The 22,707-nt window shown below is 35.9% G+C and overlaps 2 protein-coding genes across 3 annotated transcripts; both read right to left on the bottom strand.

Moving 5' to 3' along the window:
- Window positions 1-669: 669 nt before the first annotated feature.
- LOC147410423 (uncharacterized) lies at window positions 670-3,674 on the bottom strand. The gene is made up of 2 exons (XM_086435294.1): window positions 1,620-3,674; window positions 670-1,504 (listed from the first exon to the last, which is right to left on the bottom strand). The coding sequence occupies exon 1, from the start codon at window positions 3,516-3,518 to the stop codon at window positions 1,860-1,862; it is 1,659 nt and encodes a 552-aa protein (XP_086291420.1). The 5' UTR covers window positions 3,519-3,674; the 3' UTR covers window positions 670-1,504; window positions 1,620-1,859.
- A 3,303-nt stretch (window positions 3,675-6,977) lies between these two features.
- On the bottom strand, window positions 6,978-22,499 carry LOC147410422 (phospholipid:diacylglycerol acyltransferase 1-like). 2 transcript variants are annotated; one of them, XM_086435282.1, is made up of 7 exons: window positions 21,814-22,499; window positions 18,710-18,932; window positions 18,257-18,540; window positions 15,365-15,692; window positions 11,900-12,159; window positions 10,327-10,850; window positions 6,978-7,352 (listed from the first exon to the last, which is right to left on the bottom strand). In XM_086435282.1, exons 1-6 carry the CDS (start codon window positions 22,239-22,241, stop codon window positions 10,367-10,369), a joined length of 2,007 nt encoding a protein of 668 aa, XP_086291408.1. In that variant the 5' UTR covers window positions 22,242-22,499; the 3' UTR covers window positions 6,978-7,352; window positions 10,327-10,366. The 2 variants fall into 2 exon arrangements, with proteins under 2 accessions (XP_086291408.1, XP_086291400.1); XM_086435274.1 differs by having other exon boundaries at window positions 6,978-7,347.
- Window positions 22,500-22,707: the final 208 nt, after the last annotated feature.

Below are 22,707 nucleotides of genomic sequence, written 5' to 3'. Positions count from 1 at the left end.
TAGAATTGATTGGGGATGTTTAGTAGAAATTGTAATTTTAAAGCGAACGAAGGGCAATAATCTTTACGCAAATTACGGTTTCTATGGCTCTACTGTTACAACAGAGACTATGATAGCCTTTGACACTTCAAAACTAGGCTGTAGACGGCAGTCAAGCCTGGTTGACGCATTGACCTAGCGCGCTTAAACCCATCAAATCAATGCATAAAATTACGAAAATATCCACTTTGTTTGTCTTAGACATGAAGACATCGTTTTACGGTACTCCCGATTGCAAACACACTACCATACACCACAAGACAACTAATAACTATCGAACTCTTGTTAACGTGTGCCCTAAGGGCACACATTAGAGTGACATAAATACACTTCCAAAATTGAATTTAGCACCGAAAATGCCTTTAAAAAGTTTTTTTTTAAACCCACAAACCACTAATGATTCCAATTTTCAAAGCGTATTTATTGCACTTTAACAAGTGCCCAATAAAAGAATAATGATTTTTTTAAAAGCCCATTTGCATATGTCCCGTACACTCTCTTGACATGTGGTATGTGTTAGAATCATAAATATTTTTTCTCAAGATACACAATTGCACATTTATGAAAATGTATAATTATGTATCCTGAGGAAAAAGATCTATAATTCTAACACATGCCACATCAGGGTCAAAGGAATATATGAGGTCGTAAAAAATCACAAATCTCAAATAAATAATCTTCAAATTCTTTTTGTACTTATTTTTTAATTTTGCATGTGAATCTTATATCTATTACTCGATTAAGTTAGTGATAATTTTGACAGAATAACGAGTTTTAAAATAAAATATGATACACATTTACTTTTAGAAGTCATTTATATATAGTGAAAGCTGATCTTTGACTATATCATATATTTTTGTAATGAGAAAATCACCACCACCAACCGAATTGCAATCATTTGACGTAGTCCAAACAAGAAATAAGCTTATTGAGACAGCCCAATGCATGTCTCAATAATGCCTCCCCTTTGCCAAACTTCTCAAAGCATGTGGTGTCTTATGTGATTAGTCGTCTATTGTTTAAAGCGCATGCAACCATCATTTTGGCTTATAACTCAAGAGTCCCCTATTGGAGGTCAATGGCAATCTTTTATGAGAAGGACCGAGAACTCGTAAACCTTGCTGGTAGTTACCAGTTACAAACACTACTAGTTCAACATAGAAGAGGATTCATTTTGGTCAATTCATGAAGATTCATGAAGATTCAAAAGAAAAAACAAAAATCCTAGTAGTCTGCATTTGTTCAAGTCAAGATAAATCAATGATGACAAGTATTTTTAGGCATCTAAAGTACTACTTCACATTACATACTGCACAAGTTTGGCTTGTCGACTATAGACTTATGAGCTAAAGGAGAAGCCATACCGCCCTGGCTTGGAAAGTTCAAGCAAATTAGACCGACCCTGGCTCTAAGATACCCCAAGTCTTGTCCTGATGACAAGGATGCTTGTCGTGCTCCTACGCTCCTACGACACAAAAAATCTTCTATTAGTTTCCCCAAATTAGAACCATCTCCTCATTTAGAATGAAGTTTCTTTCCTAGGCATTTGCAATATCATATCTTGGGCAAAGCTTATACACCTAGTTTTGAAGTGTAGCTCAGCCAATTCTTGAGTCTTAGTAGACTTGGTACCAACTTGGCTGAGTTGCTATGTACCCTTCATGGTGAGTCGAGTAAATCCTTTACATCAATGGTTCTATTTAGTACACTTAAGACCAACACTTATATTCGGTACACTTTAAGACCAACACTTATATTCGGTAGACTTAAGACCAACACTTATCATCCATGCTTCCATCTCAAGTCTCAAAAAATTTGCATCAGCCCACATCGCATAGATGCTCATTCATTATCCTTCTATAACTATCCACATCGAGTACTGGGCATCTCCTACACATCTCCTCGAAAACTTTCTTGACCTCAGACACCTTTCCCTTTCCACACAACTCTTTAGCAAACACCAAAAAGCTCTCAAGATTGATTGTAAAGCCCTTCTCCATCATGTCATGAAACATGCCCATTGCCATCTCCACATCACCTTCCTCGCAGTACCCTTTAACCATGGCACTATACATAGACGTGTCCGGCTGATGGCCTCGCCGAAGCATGTCAACGACAAGTTCTTCCACATCTCTCATCCTACTTCTAACTCTACAAAGGCTACAAACCACTGTACTATAGGATATGAAATTCGGCGAGCAACCCCATTTTGGCATCTCCGTCAGAACATAAATGGCTCTATTGAGCTCACCCAAATCACAAAGTAACCTAAAGAGAGCGTTGAAGCTGGAAACACTAGGATTGATGCCTCCCATTCTCATTTGATTCAAAAGGGATAATACCTTGATGGGTTTCCCAAGCTTACAATACTCATTAACCACAACCCCATACGCCTTCACATCAGGCTTCAATCCAAGATTTATCATCTCTTTGAGATGTTTTGTGGCATCTTCGGATCTCCCCACAATGCAGAAACCCTTCAACAAAGCCGTGTGAGTGGTAACATCGTCTTTCAAACCATTTAACCTCATCTTCGTCATCATTCTCATTGCCTCATCAATCTTCCCATTCAAACACAAACCATTGATCAACGAATTGTACGTCAACACATTTGGCTCACAATTCCACTTAACCATTTCCTCCAAAGATTTCTCCGCCTCCGTCAATTCACCCCTTTTACAATACCCATCTATCATCGTGGTGTACGTCACTGTATCGGGCAAACAATCCTTGCTCACTATAATTCGATCGATAACCTCTCGTGCACTCTTCATTTGCCCTTTTCTACATAATCCAGCGATAATGGTATTATACGTAATTAAATTTGGCTTACAAATCATTCCATCGAACACCTTCTTTGCATCTTCGATCATACCCAATTTGCAAAAACCCTTAATTATTACAGTATAAGTCGAAACATCAGGTTTAACTAAACCTTCTTTCAGAACTTGATCAAACAAAGCCCTAGCTAAATTAATACGATTCGATCTAACAAGAACACCTAAAATTGCATTATAAGAGAACAAACAACGACCCGATTCAATCACCTTTGCACGATTCAACCAATGGATAGCTCCTCTGATATCACCTCGATCTCCATAAGCTTTGATGATCTTACCAATCATGAAATCGGAGAGATTGTTAGATTTTTCGAGAAGATTTACAGCTGTGGAGAACAAACTGTGAGAGATGAGAAGATCGATCATGGCAGAGTAACAGCGTTGAGTGTGGGAGTAGTTGTTAGGGTTAGGGTTAGGTTTTGAGGCCCATCGAAAGAAGAAGAGAGCATTGTGAGGGTTAGTTTGGGATTTAATGACTTCGATTACCAAATAAGGGTTTAAATTTGGGGAGAATTGGTTGAGAGAAAAAGAGACAGAATTAGGGTTTGGGGGGTTTAGGGTTTGAAGAATTGAGGAGATGGAGGTTACCAGAGGTAGAGTTTGAGGGTTTCTTGTTACAGTTCGAGCTGTCATCGCCATTGTTGCTGCTCTGGTTTTCTGAGCTTCGCTGTTACGTAGTGGATATCTCGAACGAGTCGTCCGTCTCGGATGAGACAAACCATTTAACTCGGTTTACAACATGGGTTAGGATCCGTTGACTCGTGAAATAGAACACATGATCCCAATCGTTTAGAAGCAAAATCTAACAATTGAGATTTAATAAAATATATCTCGGAACCATTTGATTTTGTGTTTAAACGGTTGGGATCATTATTCCTCACATATAAATAATTATAAATTTTTTTTATAAAATAAAGAAGATTATAAGATCAATTTTTTAATTTAAATCATAAAGAATAATTATTTTATAATATATAAAAAATACAAAATCATAATTTACTCAAGTGAGTTTTATTAACTTGATTGAGATTTTCAAAATATTACCAAAGTCATCTAATTTATCTCTTGAGGTGGTGTAAAGCCTGAGACATCGTGTAAATCAGTTTCGTTGGTGAATAATACCAATGATATTTGAAACCATGACGATTATGAATTTCATCTCACCTCTTGATGGACCTTGCATAGGTTGTTAATGGGTCGGTTCAAGTTTGGATTGGGTTGATTGGGACCAATCCAGGATTGAACCCAATATGGTTTCAACGAGCATTAGTACATATTTTATCAGATCTCAATATTATAATTCAAATTCAATCCATGAACAATTGGTTCGGGTAAGATGTCACCTAGCTTAGTTGGTAAAATCTTTGGGTGATGATATCAAAGATCTAGTTTCAAATCCTGTCAATACCGAGTTACTGAACTTATTAGAAACATGTTTACTGATTAAAAAAATTATAATTGGTTCGAATTTGAATAAACGCCATATATTTTTAAAAATTACTAAAATAATTTACACACTTTCTGTGGAGAGATAAAATCATCTCTCATCCGGATCATTCATTCGTACCATCAACATGCATCTCAGGACAGACATATAGCATCATTTAAAAATAACTCTATCTTATAATGAAAGAATCTCAATTTAAGAGAATTCTTCCCATTTTTATGTAATTATTAATTTGGATAAAAGACAATGTGGTCAATTGTAACTTAATTAGGATTAAGACTCTTTTTAGGATTTTTCTATTTAAAGGCCTTGAGGCCTTTGTAAAAAGGGGGAGAAAAGGTAGAAGAATAGGAAGAGGAAACCATGTAATCATGAGATTTATAGTAAAACAACTTTCCGAATCCGTGGAAGTAAGCATGTTTGCTAAACCACGTAAAAAATTATTGTCTTCTCTATTTTTTTTTTTTTTTTTTTTAATGTTCTTTTTATTATTTTGTGGATTGAATGATGAAATTGTAATCGAAGTCGATTTATCACAAAATTGATTTCTACACTTTCTCACATTTATTTTATTGAATTCAGCCCCTATGGAATTGGGGGATGATTGATCCAAAATCAATCTTACATGATATCAAATTGGATCCTTATTGCAAACTAAATCCTCAATCCAAAATCTGAAGTTATAGAATGGAAATGGATTAGATTTTGGGTCTGATACAATCCATTGACAGTTCCGGCCCACACACCAAAATCCTATCCGATTTGAGTACTAGTTCAATATGGATCAATGATTGGCCCATGGATGGGTAATGAAAAATGTTCCAATCCACTCTCTAGAAATCACTAAAAGAGAATGTTTCATGGTTCTTTTGGATTGTAGGATCATTCAACACCATTATCCATGAGAGTTTGATGGCTGAGATTGTTTGATCATTTGACCTAGGAAGGTACTTCAAACTAAATATACATCTCTCCTCACAAACTAATTTTATGGGACATGTTTGGCTCCTGGTTTAAAGTTATGTGGCACTGATTTTATGGGTCGAAATTGAATATACATCTCTCTTCCATCTACACCTACAAACTGTTTTTAGTCGATTTCACCAAACATCTCATAGCTGTTAGAGCTTATTAAATTTAAATATTAAGAGTTATTTATGTTAATTAAGATTTTTATATTAGACTTATCTTTTATATCTTGGCTGATGTAATATTTATAAATATCCTACTAGGATTTGTGTAATTATCATCCAAGAATTCTCAATAAAATTTCTTCCACAATATTCTAAATACCATCATTGAAACAACTAAGTTCCAATCGTAATTCTTACAAAAATGATTCAAAGAAATACTCAAGTTGAAACCAGAACTAAACCTGATAAGGCCAGTTTTCTTCTTCTAGATTCGAGCAGTGCTAAATACCCATTTGTGTTTGGGCTTTTTTTTTTTAATGATAAATATAAATTTATTCAAAAAGAGAATAAGAAAAGCAAGAATATACGACAATCGGTCGAGGTGACCAACCGAAAGGAAAAAAAAACAGCAAAAGTACCTAACCCTCACATAAGGAATCCTAACGAAAAATAAAATCCTTAAAGAAAACCCCCTCTGAATTCAGTACAAAGTTTACACCAATGGAAAAGAAGGCCAGAGAACCTATATTTGTGTTTGAGCTTGAAGAGCACATCTAGTGTTGAAAAGCACTTCTCAAAATATATTTATGGTTTGGGAAAGCTGAGTATTCTGCTTTTCGCAAAATAACCAAAAGCAAGAAGCTGTACAGACCAACTTTCTACTTCCAACACTTGTTTTTGTAAGAATATGACAGAACTTAACATTACAACATTTTAAAACCAAAATGCCCTTGTTATCTTTAGTTAATAACTAAAGAATCCTGATTATCTGACTTCCCCACGTGGCAAACTCAATCAATTACCTTGACGTGACAAGTTCGGAAACCATAGATATGCACTCCTCAGGATACATGGCTGTACTTCCCCATAAAAAGAGTATCTCGAGGGAACCGTGTCCCAAGGAGCACAGATCTACGGTTCCTGAACTTGTCACGTCAGGTAGTCGATTGAGTATGCCATGTGGGGTAGTCAGATTATGACAACTCCTAACTAAAACACTCACAAAATAATATATGATACAAATTAATGAACAAAAAAGCAAAAACTTTTAATATAATAACCAAATGTCAAAGAAACCATTTCATAAAGTGCCTCCTAGATATAGTCACCAAACACTAATTTGTGCATCCACCCTTTCACTGCTTTTGCCCCCAATACTCCGGCTTCTGTGATTCTTAGAACAGAAAGCCCTCAACAAACCAAACAGGGCCTAAAACCAACTCCACCTACTGACTACTAACCCTATCCCACCAAAGCAAATAAGTATAAATATATCAAAAGTAAAAAAAACAAAAACCACCTGATTTGAATGATCAGAAATGTATGAATAAAGATATCCAAACAAAAAAAAAATGCTCCTGTAAGTAGCAGTCATCTGGTTTAGAAGAAATTTAGTGCAACCATCCTAGATTCAACCCTCCAATATGTTCACCATGCATATAGCAATGTCATCAATAGATGTTCTGGTTTAATGAGATTGAAGACAGTAGATTATCACTCTAAATAAATGCAACAACATCACTGCATAAAGTAACAAGTGCATTGAACAGGTAATGTACAACGTAGAATTTTAATTTAATTATATTAAACATTATTAACCACAGGAATAATTAATGAACTGTTAGTATGATCGGGAAAAAGATAATTGTAACTAAAAACCATACTAACGAGCAAAATCGAAGTACAACATTAGATCCGAGTTCTCGAATCCAGAACCTGTGATTACCCCATATTCATAGCCATAATGCTGATTGAAGTACAATATCCAAAGCAGATGAGAGCTGATTGCCAGAGGATTTGGTTCTTCTATCCAGTTCAAGATGCACATTGAGAACATGAAAAATCACCACAATAATGTCCCCCTCTGCCATGCTCCATGTTTCGGATCCTGCACTGACAAGGATTAAATTATAGCTTCAACTTTGAGTTAAGGGGATTCACAAAAGTAGGATAAGTAAGAATCAACAACAATGCCAGGAGGCATTTGGAGTTGGCCCTGACAAGACAATGGCGAAGAAGTTTGAAATGGGAAATTAAGTAGGTAAAATAACTCCAATGTACAACATATCAAAATTGTAGAGGCCAAAAAATTACCCTTTCAGAGAACTATATTGAGCAAACTCTTCGTGGAGTTCAAAGGGATCCTTTTGGGAGATTTTATTGTTAGATGAGAAAGGGTTTGTAACTTGTTTACAGGTTAGCACTTGTTGTGGGGGTTTTCTTTTTTTAGGTTCTTTCTTTCTGGTATGGTCACCTGGACCACCCTTTTTTTATCCTCTTTTTCTAATAAACTTATCTTTATCTATCAAAAAGAAAAAATTTGAACAAGAAAAAAGATAAAATTTATATACAGACATATAGTCTATGTTGTCCTTAGTGGAGGGATGATCAGGAGTATATATCCAGGACAGCTGTGAACTTGCAATCACGAGTCGCTGCACCATCCAATTGAGTTATGGGCCATGCAGCATGAACTCTTATAAAAAGGTGAAGTATCTGACATGTTGAATTCCAGCACTCCAGATTCTAGTGCCACAGTTCCACTTTTAATTTAGGCTTTTCTGTTCTAATTGCAAGATAATGATTGATATCTATGCAAGATAATAACCTCCACCCTCATCGACATAAATTTCCTTCGTTGCAAATATAGTTTTAAATATATGTCATCACACAATCCATTTTTGTTCTTACTATAATATAAAAACAAGGGTATTTTAGAAACACCCCTTGTTAAATTGGTGATATTAGTTTTACCCCCTTGCCAGATGCTAGATTAGGTTTACACCCCTTGACCGTAAGTCAAGTATGTTTTTTTCTTGATGATTTAAAAGTGAAATTTTGATCCCCACCCTCCGCACAAAAAAAATAAAATAAAATAAAATTTGATTTAGCAATGAAAGTAATTGAAGGGCATTTTGAATAAAATCAAAATTTCACTGTTAAATCATCAAGAAAACGAAAAGTTGACTTACAGTCAACGGGGGGTAAGCCTAATCTTGCATTTTGCAAGGGGTAAACATAATATCACCAATTTAACAGGGGGTATTTCTAAAATACCCTGAAGAGAATTACTTTGTTCTAAATTGTTTCCTAGAGTCCTATTTCTTCGTACCCATGTCGGAATTCAACAACCATACCCTGGAAAAATGCCATACTGGTAAGACTAAGGTAACTAGCTACACTAGAAGCAAGCCATGCAGAAAATGATCCAATGTAAAAAGGATTCGGGTAATCAGTGGATATCAATGAAAACGCTCAAATAAGACAAGGTGTGACGTGTGAGTTCTTGACACAGGAAGAAAATTTGGCACATTGTAATAAAAATTCCACTGAATAGAAAATGAAGGTTAAAATGCCATTGGTGAGTAACTTTGAGTTTTCAATCCTCAGAACTCAACACAGTAACCATGTATGAGTAAGTAAATTTCCAGTGTTTCCTTCTTTAGATGATTGGCCACAATTGAACGCTAAATTAGTCAAAATTGAGGCCAACAAAGCAATCTAATGACAATGAAGTGTAGCAGAAAGAGATATTTACCAGTGTTGAGTTCACCACTTTTTATTTAAAAAGTGGTGAACTAGACAGTAAAAATAGTGAACTTGACACTAAATAAAAAAGAGTCGAGTTCGTCAGTAATAAAAAGTGGTGAACTCGATAAAAAATAAAAAAGCAGTGAGTTCACCAGTAACGAGGGACCATTAAGAAAGAACAAATTTACTAAATGTCCTATCAAGCTACCGCGCAAAGCTTAGGGACTATTTAGAAAGAAACCCTTCCACGAGGGCCCTTAAAGTAATTTTCCCTTGAAATAAACAAAATTTTACACAATTGGTAAAGAAGTCTAACAAAGGTTGCCTAATACACTAATGGAATGAATTGTAAGCTTATAACAAATAGAAGAGACCAATGCAATTAGGGCTTAAAATGGTACAAATTTTATTTGAAATCCAAGTAATCCAAATCCAAATTTAGCGGATTTGGTTTCATCAAGTATACCTGAATTAAAATATGGTTCGGATATGGGTTGATGTCTCTTGACCCAAATCGGATCCGGGTTTGATACAGATCCATCCCTATATCCGTCAAGATCAGAATGATATATTACTTTGAAAGTTGTATTTTTATATTTTTTAAGTCATCTTTTATCAACCAACAGTGGTTGAGTGTAGTGGTGAAGGCCTCTCTTCAAAATGGAGAGGTCTTTAGTTCAAGTCACTATTTAGTCACATTTTAACTATTTTATTTGAAAGAACCTTAAACAGTTTGACATTATCCGACCCGAATCAATTAATTCGGTTGGATCGAATCCGGATATGGTTTTAATGAAAATAAAATGGTTCAAATATGGTCTTAGCTAGTATGATCCGAGTCGAATTCGGATATGAATCCAGATAAAAAAAATTCGGATATGGATATGGACACACTCATATCTGGCCCGAAGCCGACCCGTTTTAAGCCCTAAGTGCAATAATTTGGCATTGTAAGTGATGGTCTAATAGATACCAGTCATCGTATATTTTCCTCCACTCTAGACTGTGTCATACCCCAATTAAGCCCCATGACCCTCTTATATTCATAGTTCTCCCCCTCTCCAACAGATTAGTCTTTTGGAGTAATTGGTTGGTTAACATGGTATTAGAATGCTAGGTTCGTATAGGTCACGGGTTTGATTATTTCCACCCTTATGGGTGAGGGGGAGTGTTGAGTGTATATTTTCCTCCACTCTTGGGTGCCTCGTATCCAAGTTAAGCTCGTGACCCTCTTATATTCATAGTTCTCCCCCTATCCAACAGATTGGTCTTTTGGAGTAGTTGGTTGGTTAACATAATCATCTTATAGATAAAATCAACCAACTTTGGAAATTACCTTTTTTTTTATGAGCAACTTTGGAAATTACCAGCTGAAACTAAAGCTGCAAATTGATCTTTTCAGACCACTTGAAGATATCAGAGTAAACTTGATCACCACCCAAGTCTTCTCCTGTAGCCCCGGCTGCTACTCTTATAACATCCTCGATTAATGCAAAGTTTCCCATTATGTCAACATGAGCGCCACTCTGAGTGCCCCGGCCCTCCAAAAGATTTCCTGGAGGGGCATGATCATACTCCCTAATATAAGTTTGGATACCTGAAGGATTGAACCTCGTTTTACCACGCCAAGCTTTTGCACACATGAAACCTGCACTTAGAACAGGCACAGTCTCGTCTCCATCAACTGAAAAGACTCCACCTTTCAGACAGCTCCCCTCATTTCCACCCTCAGCTGAGGTATCAATCTGAAATGGAATGTAGCATTCAGCAGTGGGGCTTAACTTGTACACATATGCTCTTTCGGTGGGGATTCCGACTCCATACATTGAATAAATTTCCATGCCAGGAGCACTCGGTAATCTGCAAACAAATTCCATTCCATCAAAGGAAGTAACAACAATGGAAAATTCAATTTTCCAAATTAATGGACTTCAACCAACTACCAAATAAAGTAAGAGAACTGCAATTGGCACCCCAACTTTTACTTATTACACCCCAATTAAATAAAAAGAAAATAAGTGAATGATAAACAACTATTGGCACCCCAAGTTCCTAATTGTTCATAATATCATCCTCGTGGATCGCTTAGATGTACTTCTGTTTGTTCTCTTAGTTGTGATTAAGGGGACTACGCTTGCTACAAGTGCATTACGGCTTTTCAGTCTCCGTTCGCAAGTAACGCACTACAGCTTTTCAGCCTATTTCTTTATAGTGTAGTTCCATCAGGGCCGGAGAGGATACTCATTTCAAAGGGCCTATCGGCCACCGCTTGCGAAGACAGAGCTTGCACTGAAACGGACCTATGGCTTGACCTCAGCTACACAACTAATAAGAATCATGGTGCTCTCCTGTTTATCTCTGCACATCTCGAAGAAATTATATACTCTATACTGAAAATGGTTTATAAATATATTTTCCCTACATCTTTAATGAAATGTCATGTTTGGATTTAGCCCATTTACGAGTACTGAAAAAATTGACTGGACCTATTTTACCCCGGAAAATCTCGGAGTAGAGTTGCCCGAAAATTTTCCAACTTTTTTATTGTTGTGAAATGATTAAACCACCCTTGCGTGGTGAAATCCAATGCTTTTCCTTAAAAGAAAACCACCTTAAGTGATTAAGGTTCATACACTATTAGTAATATTGTCTAAAAAGGAAAAGAGAGAGAGAGAGAGAGAGAGAGAGAGAGAGAGAGAGAGAGAGAGAGATTCTATTGACACACCAACTTTTGCTAATGCCACCCCAATTCATATGTAAATCACCAAAGAATTAGCACATATCTTGGGTGGCGTTAGCAAAAGTTGGTGTGGCAATAGAAGCTCTCAAAAAGAAAAAGGGAACATTGTTCCACACCAAAATTGATTAGAAGAAGAAAAAAACAGAACTACAAATGTCTAGATTCTTACTTTGTTTCTAATGGGTTTGACCAATATTTGTAGTGTTTGTACTCAGGGTCATCCAAATTATCAGCGATCCCATAAGAAAAATGGGCACCTCCACGTTTCATCATCTTTGGAGCAACAAAATTAAGCAGATCCAAAATTGATCCAGCTGTGTAAGCTTTATAGTCTGCTACAGCTTTGATACCCCCAAATCCCATGTCATGGTACTCCGTCCATACATCATCACAAGATGAATTTGCAAGGTTATTACCCTTAACAGCACCCTGCGCATTTCGAAATACATGTCAGGTTTTATTCCTTTTCACAAAAATGTAACAAAGTTCTGTATGAAAGGAGTGGGATAAGTACTCATCAGGATTTTTTATATGATGTGCAGGCGATAATATCTTGGTTTCAACAACTAAATACATATGAAGTTCAAAATTTTGTGGAAGGAAAGTGTCATGACTCCACCCAGTAATTACATCATGCACAACAATTCACTCATGCCTATTACACTGGAAGCTCGGTCAAGTTAACCTGAATGATACACCTCATGTTTCAATCAATTACCATTCAGTTTAAATTGACTTAGACCAAACAATTCAATATTTGTTTGAATAGACATAAAGACACAACAGTTCATACTTGATTCAAATGTAGAGGTTTTCTTTATGTTTATGCCCCTCGACTTTGTAGTTTAAAGGGACCGCATAACGAGTTAATAATAGTAAATACTCCTTCACTTCTTACTGTCTTAAAGGGCTAAAGAAGTTCTCATTCCACCAACTATTTGTATTTATTTAATCATTTCCAACTACTTGGTATTGTGGTATTGCCCATACTTTACTCTCATTTATTTATATTCTTTTAATAAAATACCAAGACAGTTCTCAAACAAGTCATTGAATAAACTCAGATGGGTGTTGTGTTCTATGATGATTATACCAATGCAGTGTCTTCGAAGGGAAGGCTTCTAGTACAACTGGAAAGAAGTTTGGATTTATGAAGCAGAAAACATCCTGTCCTGTGCCTTTCTATCTATCCCACACCAAGCTCGATCTTGTCTAACAATAGCTACATAAAAGTGCTAAATAGAATGAGGAATTAAGCAGTGGGCATCATCACTCAATGGATAACATCAACCTAGAACAGCGTTTGAGTGCTTGAAAAAAATTCAAAAATGTGTATTTCCAAGCCCGGTCACACATTTGCAGTAATGAACTCGGGGTAGATAGTTTCCCATCACACTACCATTTCAGTATACTTCATTCCACTTTTTTTTTCTAGCCTCTCATTTCTACATAAGTTTGTAATTAAGCCAATAAAATTTTTGATAAGAAGCTTTTTATAGAAAGTTAAGAGAGCACCAAATTTCATTTACTTGATTGGAAGACGGTTTGTTTCCCCAAGAAAGGTATCCCAACCAAAATCTAAAGGGAATATTTTTCTTCCATCTGCAATTTTATAACTAGTATGAAACTAACAATAATATAGGAAGCTAGTGAACTATTTGTTTTGAAATACAATCTCCAGTTCTCAAGCAAACATCATTCGGGGTGCACATATTGACAGAGAGATGAATGGCAAGGAAAATGACTTACCTAAGCATGCAGTAACTTGAACCTCTAAGAGGGTATTGTTGAGTTTTCATTGTCTATTTCACAGACCTTATGTGAGTTTTAGGTTGCTAACCGTCATTATTCAGTATTAGAATCTCGAGGTGAGACATTTTCCATACAATGATAAACACATATTATACAATGATTTCTGACAATAATAGGGTAATTTAGTCTTACCCATCCCCCCCCCCCACCCCCAACCCCCGAAATGCAAGATGAGGTCTGCCCCCCCTTGACCTTTGTTGACTTGGTCAAATTGTTAATAGAAACTATTCAGTTAACGTGCAAATAATTGAATACCCAAAACACCCCTCTAACGCCATTCTTTTAAAATCAAACAAATAAAATAAAAACGATCTAAATCGTTGGATTAAACCAATTTAGACGTTTCGTTTCATTCCAAATCTCTAACTTCATCTTCTTTAAGTAAACGAAGACGTAACTAGGGTTTGTGCTTAAATCTCACTACCCATTCAATCTCGTTAATATTAGGGTTTGTTTTTCTAATCGATTTCTTGTTCTTCACTACCCATTACATTGAATCCCTAATATTAACGACTTCAAACTCTATTTTTGGGTTTAGGGTTGGATGTTCAAGTTGAAGATCGTATATTTCGTGCAATGGGTGGAGGTTTGAACTCTCAGGTGAGATCATTCGAACATTTTATACCTCAATGATTAATTTTTGTGGAAAGAATAAAGGGAAAAAATGATTTTTTTTGGCGTTGCAGCACCCGGGAGGGGTAACACTAGTTTCATTTTCTTCTTCGTTTCATTGTCATTGTTTCAGCTGGGTCAAAGACTGACCTTGGGTTACCCTGCTTTGCAGGACTCCTAGTTGTGCAAGTGTCTAAAAACAATGGGATTACGATGCAAAATTGAGACTAAGTCGAAGGATACCTTCAAAACGATGCGATTACGATGGAAAACGATGAGATTGGGATGCAAATGGAAGATCGTATTACCCTCTTTCGTCAATCTCTGTTAGGGTTTCGAACTAATGTTTCAATGAGATAATTTTACACAAACAATATTTTGGTCATTTCACTAAAATGAGGGTATTACAATCATTTCACGTTCTATGTTAACAAAGAAATGTTCCTGTTAACGGTATGACCAACTCAACAAAGTTCAAGGGGGCAGACCTCATCTTGCATTTCACAGGGGGTATCACTAATTTCGCCAATTTTACAGGGGGGTAAGACTAAATTACCCACAATAGTACAATATACTGCAGCGGAAGCATAACCAAATACAATACATAAACAAAAGCAAAAAAGAACTACAATAAATAAACAAAGGCAAAAATTCTTCCACATAACACCCTTTATTTATATATAACAGAAAGAAATGATGGCACCTATTGCCAAAAATATACTTACCTACTCTCTTTATACAAACCGACCTACTCTATCTAGCGATGCTCACAATGCACAAACCTATCAACGATCACCGAAACATCTTGAAAGGATGATTGGTAGGGTGAGTAACAATGGAGTTACCCAGTAAAAAATATACATTTCTAAATCATAGTCCTAATATGCAAATTAATCATATAAATTCATTCATAAATAATAAATGTTTATTAAAACAATGAAGAAATCTGAAAAATCTCAAATAACTATAAAAATAAAACAGAATAAAATTCTGAAATAAAATTTGAACAACAAGAAACAAATCAAAGAAAACATGTGTTATTAAAACAAACCAAAAAGTCAATCATAGACAAAAATAAGATAATTCGCAATCAAAGTAGTTTCAAGAGCTTTCAACGGAATTGTTTCTTATGAAATAGATGAGCAGATTTATCATTATTTTTTCTAATAAAATTTTGTTTAATAAAGAAGAGCAAGTCCAGTCAAATTACCCTAAAACCCATCCTCTCAATCTTGGATGAATGTGCCTCTGCAACATCTTTTCCAAATGATATAATTCTTCCATAATTCACACCTTTTGTATGAGAATCCAAACTCTCTATCCCATTGCTGCCTGTTCCATGAGTATCATTGTTTCTATACTTTTTTGGATTACAGTCATAACCTTCTTCTGGTGACCAATCGAGACCACCCCAAATAGTGTCTCCGCCTTTAGGTATCATAGACATGGTTGAATCCCATGTGCGTGTCATCCGCATTACATGTTGTAAAGTTTGAAAACGAAATAAATCCATGTCCAGAACACCTGGTGCAATTGCCCTGTATAAGAGGAAGCATTTCATTCAAGAACTCAACAAACAAATGAAGCATTTAGTTGGTGATAGCGAATTGTTAACTATATCTAGAGGAACAAGTGCCTACTTGGTCAAAGAAAGGGCATTAATTACATAATTGACATCTCTACAAATGAAAATGAAGTTGTTAAGATTGCTAGACTTTGGAATTATGGAAACAGAACAAAAAATCAAAGAAATCATGATGCTTTAGAAACCAACAAGGACAATCGCTAATCAGGAAAAAAAAGGAACCAGGACAGACTGAGGTTCAACAAAAGAAAAAATATATATAATGGAAAATCAGACCAGTTCGTAACAGATATGCCCCAATTTCTACTGCACTTATGGCAATGGACTGTTTTGTACTGCTTTAATAAACCTCTTCACAAGCCCTGAGATTCATAGAGACTGGACAAGAAATCAATTGCCAAATAAAATTAAAGATTTTTTACTTTGTAAATTGGATCGTACACAAATGCATGCCAATTATGAAGCATCGTATCAAACTAGAATAATGCAACCACTGTCTAAAGATACAAAATGTAGTAATGAGAGCCTAGTCTCTAAATGTGCCACAGATCAAAATAAATTCTTATTTTGAATAAGCATTTGGGAAATAAATGGACAACATTTGTCCAATCTCACCACACGGTGGGAAGGAGGGGGGGGAGCAGAAATATGCATCACTTTACTTCTGAATATTTGATGCAAACAGTGTCTGGTGAAAACTTAGCAGGTGATCAAAAGAATAAGTTCAAATGTCTTGCAAATGGAGCGACATAGTCCCCAATGTTGCACCGATCTTTTATATAATGTAATACTTGCACTTTTTTCACGCTTAATGTCCTAAACTTTCTACCAAGGATGCCACTCCTGCTTTTGAACCTTGATTTTGTTAGTTCAAGATCTTTTCCTTTTTGAACCTTGCTCCACCTACCTTGTTGACCACTAAAAATGTATTATTCGTATGATGTTATTCATGGGACCAAAAGGGTTCCTGCTGAGAAACAACAGTACGGCTTACTTATCAAAAAACAAAAAAAAATAATGGTAAGGCTTAGTCGATCCCAATTCTTGGGATAAGGCCTTGATGATGCAATAGTGTCAAATTCTAAAAGTAAAATTTACATATTTCATGAAAAGGGAAAAACTTTGACTACAAAGAACTACTCAGTAGTCAAAAAATAGGAATTTGTGGCTTAACAAGGATGTTGGTTGGAGGTTGTGCGAATCTGGGACAAAAACACTAGTAATGCTGCATGACAAGAGTGAAAGCAAATCCAACCAGTATATAAGAAATTTGAAATTAAGAATGAACTTTTTGGTCTTCCTCTTTCTCTCTTTTTACTATTAGTAAAATTTATTATAGAAACAAAGGAGGGCAGTCGAGAAGGCCAGCCCACAAACAAGGGACAAGAAACCACAAAACAAGACCCAAGCAAGAAGACTATGACGGAACTAAATTACAAACCCAATCCCATCCCACTAAAAATCTTTAAAGAAGACTCCTCTAAATTCTTTAAACAATTTTCCCCATAAAAACGATAACTCATGATTGATATGATGATATCCTACAAGGAGTGTTCCATATCTTCAAATGTAATATATCTGCATCAACCTGTAAACGGGCATAATCTAAGAAGTCTTCGAAGAAAACTCCTCTAAATTCTTTAAACAATTTGCCCCAAAAAAACAACAACACGTGATTGACAAGATGATATCCTACAAGGAGTGTTCCATATCTTAAAAAGTAACCATTAAAAGGTAATATATCTGCATCAACCTATAATCGAGCTTACTCTAATAATGCCTCCCTCAAATGACACATCTTGACAAGGAAAAAAACTTGAATGGCTCAATGAACTTAAATAATTGCCACGAATATTGGACTTCACAAGGCTTATTGAGGTACAGTTCAGTGTGGCACATCCACTCCTGTGGGGTAACAATTCCGGCCTGATACACCATTATCATCATCATGAAAGTCTCATCCCAAAAATCTAGGGCTAGCCGGACATGTCTTTTGTGGATGCCTCACACTTTGTACGCCTTTTTCAATGTATCGCGTCATTGCACCTTACTTGCAATGTGGAGGGTAATAATAACAATAGCAGTAACATTTATAGATTAAATAACATCAGTAAAAACATTTCTTTCCCCTACACGAAACGGATCAATGTTTTTCTAGCAAACCTTCGCAAATAAACACTAATTATATAAAAGAATTTAGTCGCTTTCTCTTTTTACTAAATTTAGGCTATTATTATTTTATTTTTATTTTAGTGTTCATTTACAAAAGCCTGTTCGGGAAACTTGCACCTCACTCTTTATACCATTGAAGTGCCTCTACCCACGTCTCTAGTTTTAAATTCAGCTCTTGCTCACTGTCCTAAGCACTATTATGCATTTAAACACATAGATAAATCGCAATTTACACCAGACAAAGCTTTTGGTTACTGAAATTTTTTGAACCGAGAGCAAAGACAAAGTCAAATCATATAAAAAAAGTCTATTATAATTCACTGCTTAGTAGTAAAACAAAAATACCTGGCAATGGCAATGTCCTTGGCTTCAGAGGAGAAAAGTCCTGTAACAGCTTTTGGAACTCCTAAGAATGGTCCACCAATGTTCATTATTGCCTTTATATGCTTAGCACACCAATCTGACCCACCCCCACCACCCATTGGAGTTGGTGCTTCAACCCATTTCATAAAATGCAAGAAGTATAGAGCTCCCATTGAATGTGGAATAACAACCACTTTTTTCCCACCGTTTGTAGCTACCATGAGTTCTATATTACTTTTAATCCTGCTTAAGGTCTGATCGCGAACCTGATCAATTCAGTTTCAGAGAAATCCATAAAATATTATAGTTGGAAGAAGAGATGCTGAAAGGAAGTGAAAATACACAAAGGGGAAATGTGATTTCCACAAATATAAATCAATGGCATGCCATATAGACTTCCATTAGGAAAACAAGTGTGTGAAGTCAAATGGTTACCTCAGTGTTCTGAAATGAGATTCTCCAATCATATGAAGCCATGTACATGGTTTTCTCCTCATATCCAATGCGTGCCAAATTAGCAATCAGAACTGCCCAGACAAAATAGCCAGGTGCAAAATAATCTGCTGCCACAAGTCCAGTGACAGACCTAATTCTTATACCAGAAGGATCTAGCCCAGTTTCATTGTCCAGTGACATGTGTTCAACCCAGCATAAAGGTCTGCAGAATGTCCAAATCAATAAGAGAACAAACAAAAGGGGGGGGGGGGGGGGGGGGATAAAAAATGACACCTAATTAGACCTTTTGATGCGGGACGCAAATCAAGACAACAGGCATGGGTTGCAGCGAAAATTTTGTCATTATTTGGGTCTAGATTTATTTTTTATCGTTCAGGATTATTTTAGGTCTTGCATCACTTTCCACAAAAATACTAATTAGTCTATATAACAATGACACAAACAGATATGTCGATGTTCGACAAGGATAGGAGGTGTCTTACAAAGGTGCATTCGAGAAGCCCGAAATGTAGACATGTCCCTTCTTATGTTTATGACATTTATTATATTTAACTCAAGATGTTTCCTTTTTTAAATAAAATGAGGAAAAGAACTATGTGAAAAGTAAAATGAACATTTTCATACAACAAAGATCCCCCTGGATAACTTAACATATTTAAGTACTCTTGTAAGGGCAAAGACTATCAAACAATCATAGGTGTGTTTAACAACTTCATAATGCATGTATGTCACACCAGCTCCCTTTTAGAAATATTTCTTTTCCGGAAAATTCATTCAAATAAAGGGTCACAATGCCATATATGTCAGGATATATGTGTAGATGACTTGCATAATTTCTATTTTTTATTTATAAATAAAGCTCTTTATTAAGAAGAGGAGGAAAAACCCTCCAAAAGAAACACACAACAAGTATAACAATAACTTTTACAAACCAAATCCCATCTAATAAGGAGGTCCTCAAAGAAGACACCTCTAAAATTGCTCGATATTTTACACCAATAGAGAAAAAAACCAAAATACCAATAGCAAAAACATGTGTGGTACTGCCGATACTTGTTAACAGCAACAAAAGGGGAGGGGGGAAATGGTGGCGTCCTTGTTACGTAGATAATATCAACTCAGAATCTTGGATTAGGTAAGAAACATAACAGGGTTTTTTTTTGTGCATGTGTGTTGTGGGTTTTTTTTTTTTTTGGGGTGGGGGGGGGGGAGCGAGGGTGGAGGATAGATATACGGGTGAAGGTGAGGTTACGATCCCAAGTCTGCAACATTACCATTCAAAGACTTTAACAACTTACCAAGTTGGAAACTATGAAAACATAAAAGAAACTAGTATGGTTAGAGCTGTGGTATGACAACTGATCTCAATCAGCACTGTTTAACTCCACAAGTATAAAAGGAGGACTAAAGATCAGAGTTACAGGCCGTGCAGCTTTGCCTAAATGAGGACTAATTTATTTCGATCGTTACTCTACCTGAACTAGTATGCTGAAGCCAAATAACCATAAAAAGATAGAAACATTTTCCTCAACAATCTCAAAGATATACAATTTTGTCAATAATGAAATTTTCTCTACAAGCATCAAAAAGGCAACTAATGGTTAGATTGAAATGCACGACTGCATGTAGATGGAAAACTTTACACTCAAGTTCCTAGCTCAAGTGGTTGATCTAAACCTACTTTGCAAACATGACCTCACCCACCAAAAGTAGTATGCCTTATAGTGTACACAAATAATGGTATTGGCAGCATGAATCCTAGTCTGCCATTCAAACGTCCCCAGATTTCCATCTTTATCAAGGCATGTGTTTTCCAATCTTTTCTTAGCAAACCAATCCTTGGCTTTGTCAGTTTTCCTTTTACCATTCAAGACCTTCTCACTAGTGTCGCCATTGGTCTTCAATGTACAAGCCTAACCATCACTCTCTCCTATGATTTCATGTTGTGCCACATAAGTTTTATCCACCAATTATACATATGATTTTTCCCATCTCCTTGTTTTTATAAATAAGTACCATCATACTCCATTTACTAGGCACTCTCTTAGTCCCCAAAATCTTGTTTAACGACTTAGTTAAACAAAAAAATCTAGTTCCTCCCAAGGACTTCCTTTTTCATCTAAGCCAAACTTTTCCACTTGTGAAAACATAATTCTATAGAAGTTTAAATGCTATATGATTATTCCAAGATCAAGGATTCTTTATGGTTTTAAACTTACAACGTGATCTTTATTTTATTTTTTTAAACAGTCCCTAGATCTCCTCAACCCTTATCAAGTCTCTATGATAAGATAGATCTATCTGAAAAAAGAAAAAAAAATGATTGAAAGAACTATAGACATAGGGACTGTTATTCAAAGAGACTTGATAAGGGTTGAGGAGATCTAGGGACTGTTTTAAAAACCTGGGGAAAGGTATCAATCTCTTTCAATAACAAGGTAAGGATATATGGTATCTAGCAAGGATGTTAGGACTCAAACTGGTATCGGAACCACTTTTATTTCTTTAGAGCATTTCCAATGGCATGCTATTTGATGGTAACAAAGCCAAATTTTGGCATAGTCACCGAAAATCGTGCCCAAAAACATGTGCTAGAAGTTGTCTTAAATACAAAATAAGTTAGATCCTATGTCTGATTTGGCATTGGATTTAATATATTTCAAAATATAAAAGTGTCTTTTGGGTTAGAAAAAATGTCTTTTGAATTTTTTTTCCCCAAATTACCATCCAAAGCATATCAATGGAATTTTTTTTAGACAAAGCATTGGAGAGGCACTTGCAAAATAAAGCATTTTTTTCACTTTATTGTTTCAAAAAATAAATTGAGAGAGGAAAATAAAGCATTGCCATTGGAGTTGCTCTTATAACCCAAAATAGATATATGCTTAACTTTACCCACCAAGAATCAACTACAACACTACTTTCACATGTCACCCTCAAAACTCTACAATTCGACATCCAATCATATAAAAATCATTAAACCAAAGAATGGAAATAATCCCAATATTACACTAATGGAATGCAAAACAACATAAACTTTCTTAACTAATACTACTATCGAAAAAAATTCGAAAAGGTGATACCTTTTATAAACTTCTCCAAATGTACCGCCCCATAATCGCTTTCTGAACAATCCATCAGCACAATTGTGCCCCTCCCAAAGCTCGAGCCCACCTGTAACGATCCCAGGAACAAACACGACCGGATGCTTAGCCGTCAATCCCTCTTTCTGCAATTTCACTCCAGGTGGATCAGGCAATGGCCCTGTAATCGCTTCGGTCACATATTGAGGAAACGAAGCTGGCATCGCATTATAAAGAAACAACAAAAACCACCACATCGAACAGATGAAACCAATTAACCAACAACAACTATCGATACAAGACCATTTCTTCTTCTCTTTTGTCTTCTTCGATTCATTCTCCTTTAATTTCTTCTTGTCTTCAATCTCGTTTCCAATAGGAGAACTCGAATCCTTCTCGATTTCAGAGCCCTTTCTACGCCTCAACATCGAGAATTTCTTTTTTTTTTATGATCTTTAAATGCTCTGGTAGCTCGGATTGATCATTAATGGCTCCTGAACCTGAGCCTCTCTGCTAATTCATTATTTTTGTTTCTTTATTTATTTCCATTTAATCTTCTCAAACCCTAACCCTAATTTTGTTTGTTTGTTGGAATGTTTGCTTTTGGTTGCAGCGGTGACCGTGGAATGAGTATTCCAGCAAAAGAACGGTGTGTTTAACTTGAAATTGGCCGGAACCGTGAAACACATTTGATGCTTTTATAGAGTTAGGGGTAATTTGGACTTTTGCGTTCACGTAAGATGGGGCCCATTATTTTCTTGTTGAAGGACATCTTGACACGTGGAAACATTTCATGAAGTCGAAACAACCATATCTAAAATCTAACGCTGTAGTAAAGATGGTAGAAGTCTCGAACTCTCGACCAGCTTGTATTACGTAAAGGATATTCTAGTG

This window comes from Akebia trifoliata, chromosome 1 (genome assembly GCF_017979445.1).
Source record: "Akebia trifoliata isolate Shusen 1 chromosome 1, ASM1797944v1, whole genome shotgun sequence".
Lineage (NCBI taxonomy): Eukaryota > Viridiplantae > Streptophyta > Magnoliopsida > Ranunculales > Lardizabalaceae > Akebia > Akebia trifoliata.
The sequence above is the reverse complement of the archived record's forward strand: the minus strand, read 5'-3'. Positions and strand labels throughout refer to the sequence as shown.

Bases quoted from the DNA above. Each gene is read 5' to 3' on its own strand.
- LOC147410423 (XM_086435294.1), bottom strand. From the start codon at position 3,518: ATGGCGATGACAGCTCGAACTGTAACAAGAAACCCTCAAACTCTACCT.
- LOC147410422 (XM_086435282.1), bottom strand. From the start codon at position 22,241: ATGTTGAGGCGTAGAAAGGGCTCTGAAATCGAGAAGGATTCGAGTTCT. The intron at 18,933-21,813 runs GTATCACCTTTT...GACATTCTGCAG, and splicing joins TTTGGAGAAGTTTATAAAAG to ACCTTTATGCTGGGTTGAAC. The intron at 18,541-18,709 runs GTAACCATTTGA...TGAATTGATCAG, and splicing joins TCTCATTTCAGAACACTGAG to GTTCGCGATCAGACCTTAAG.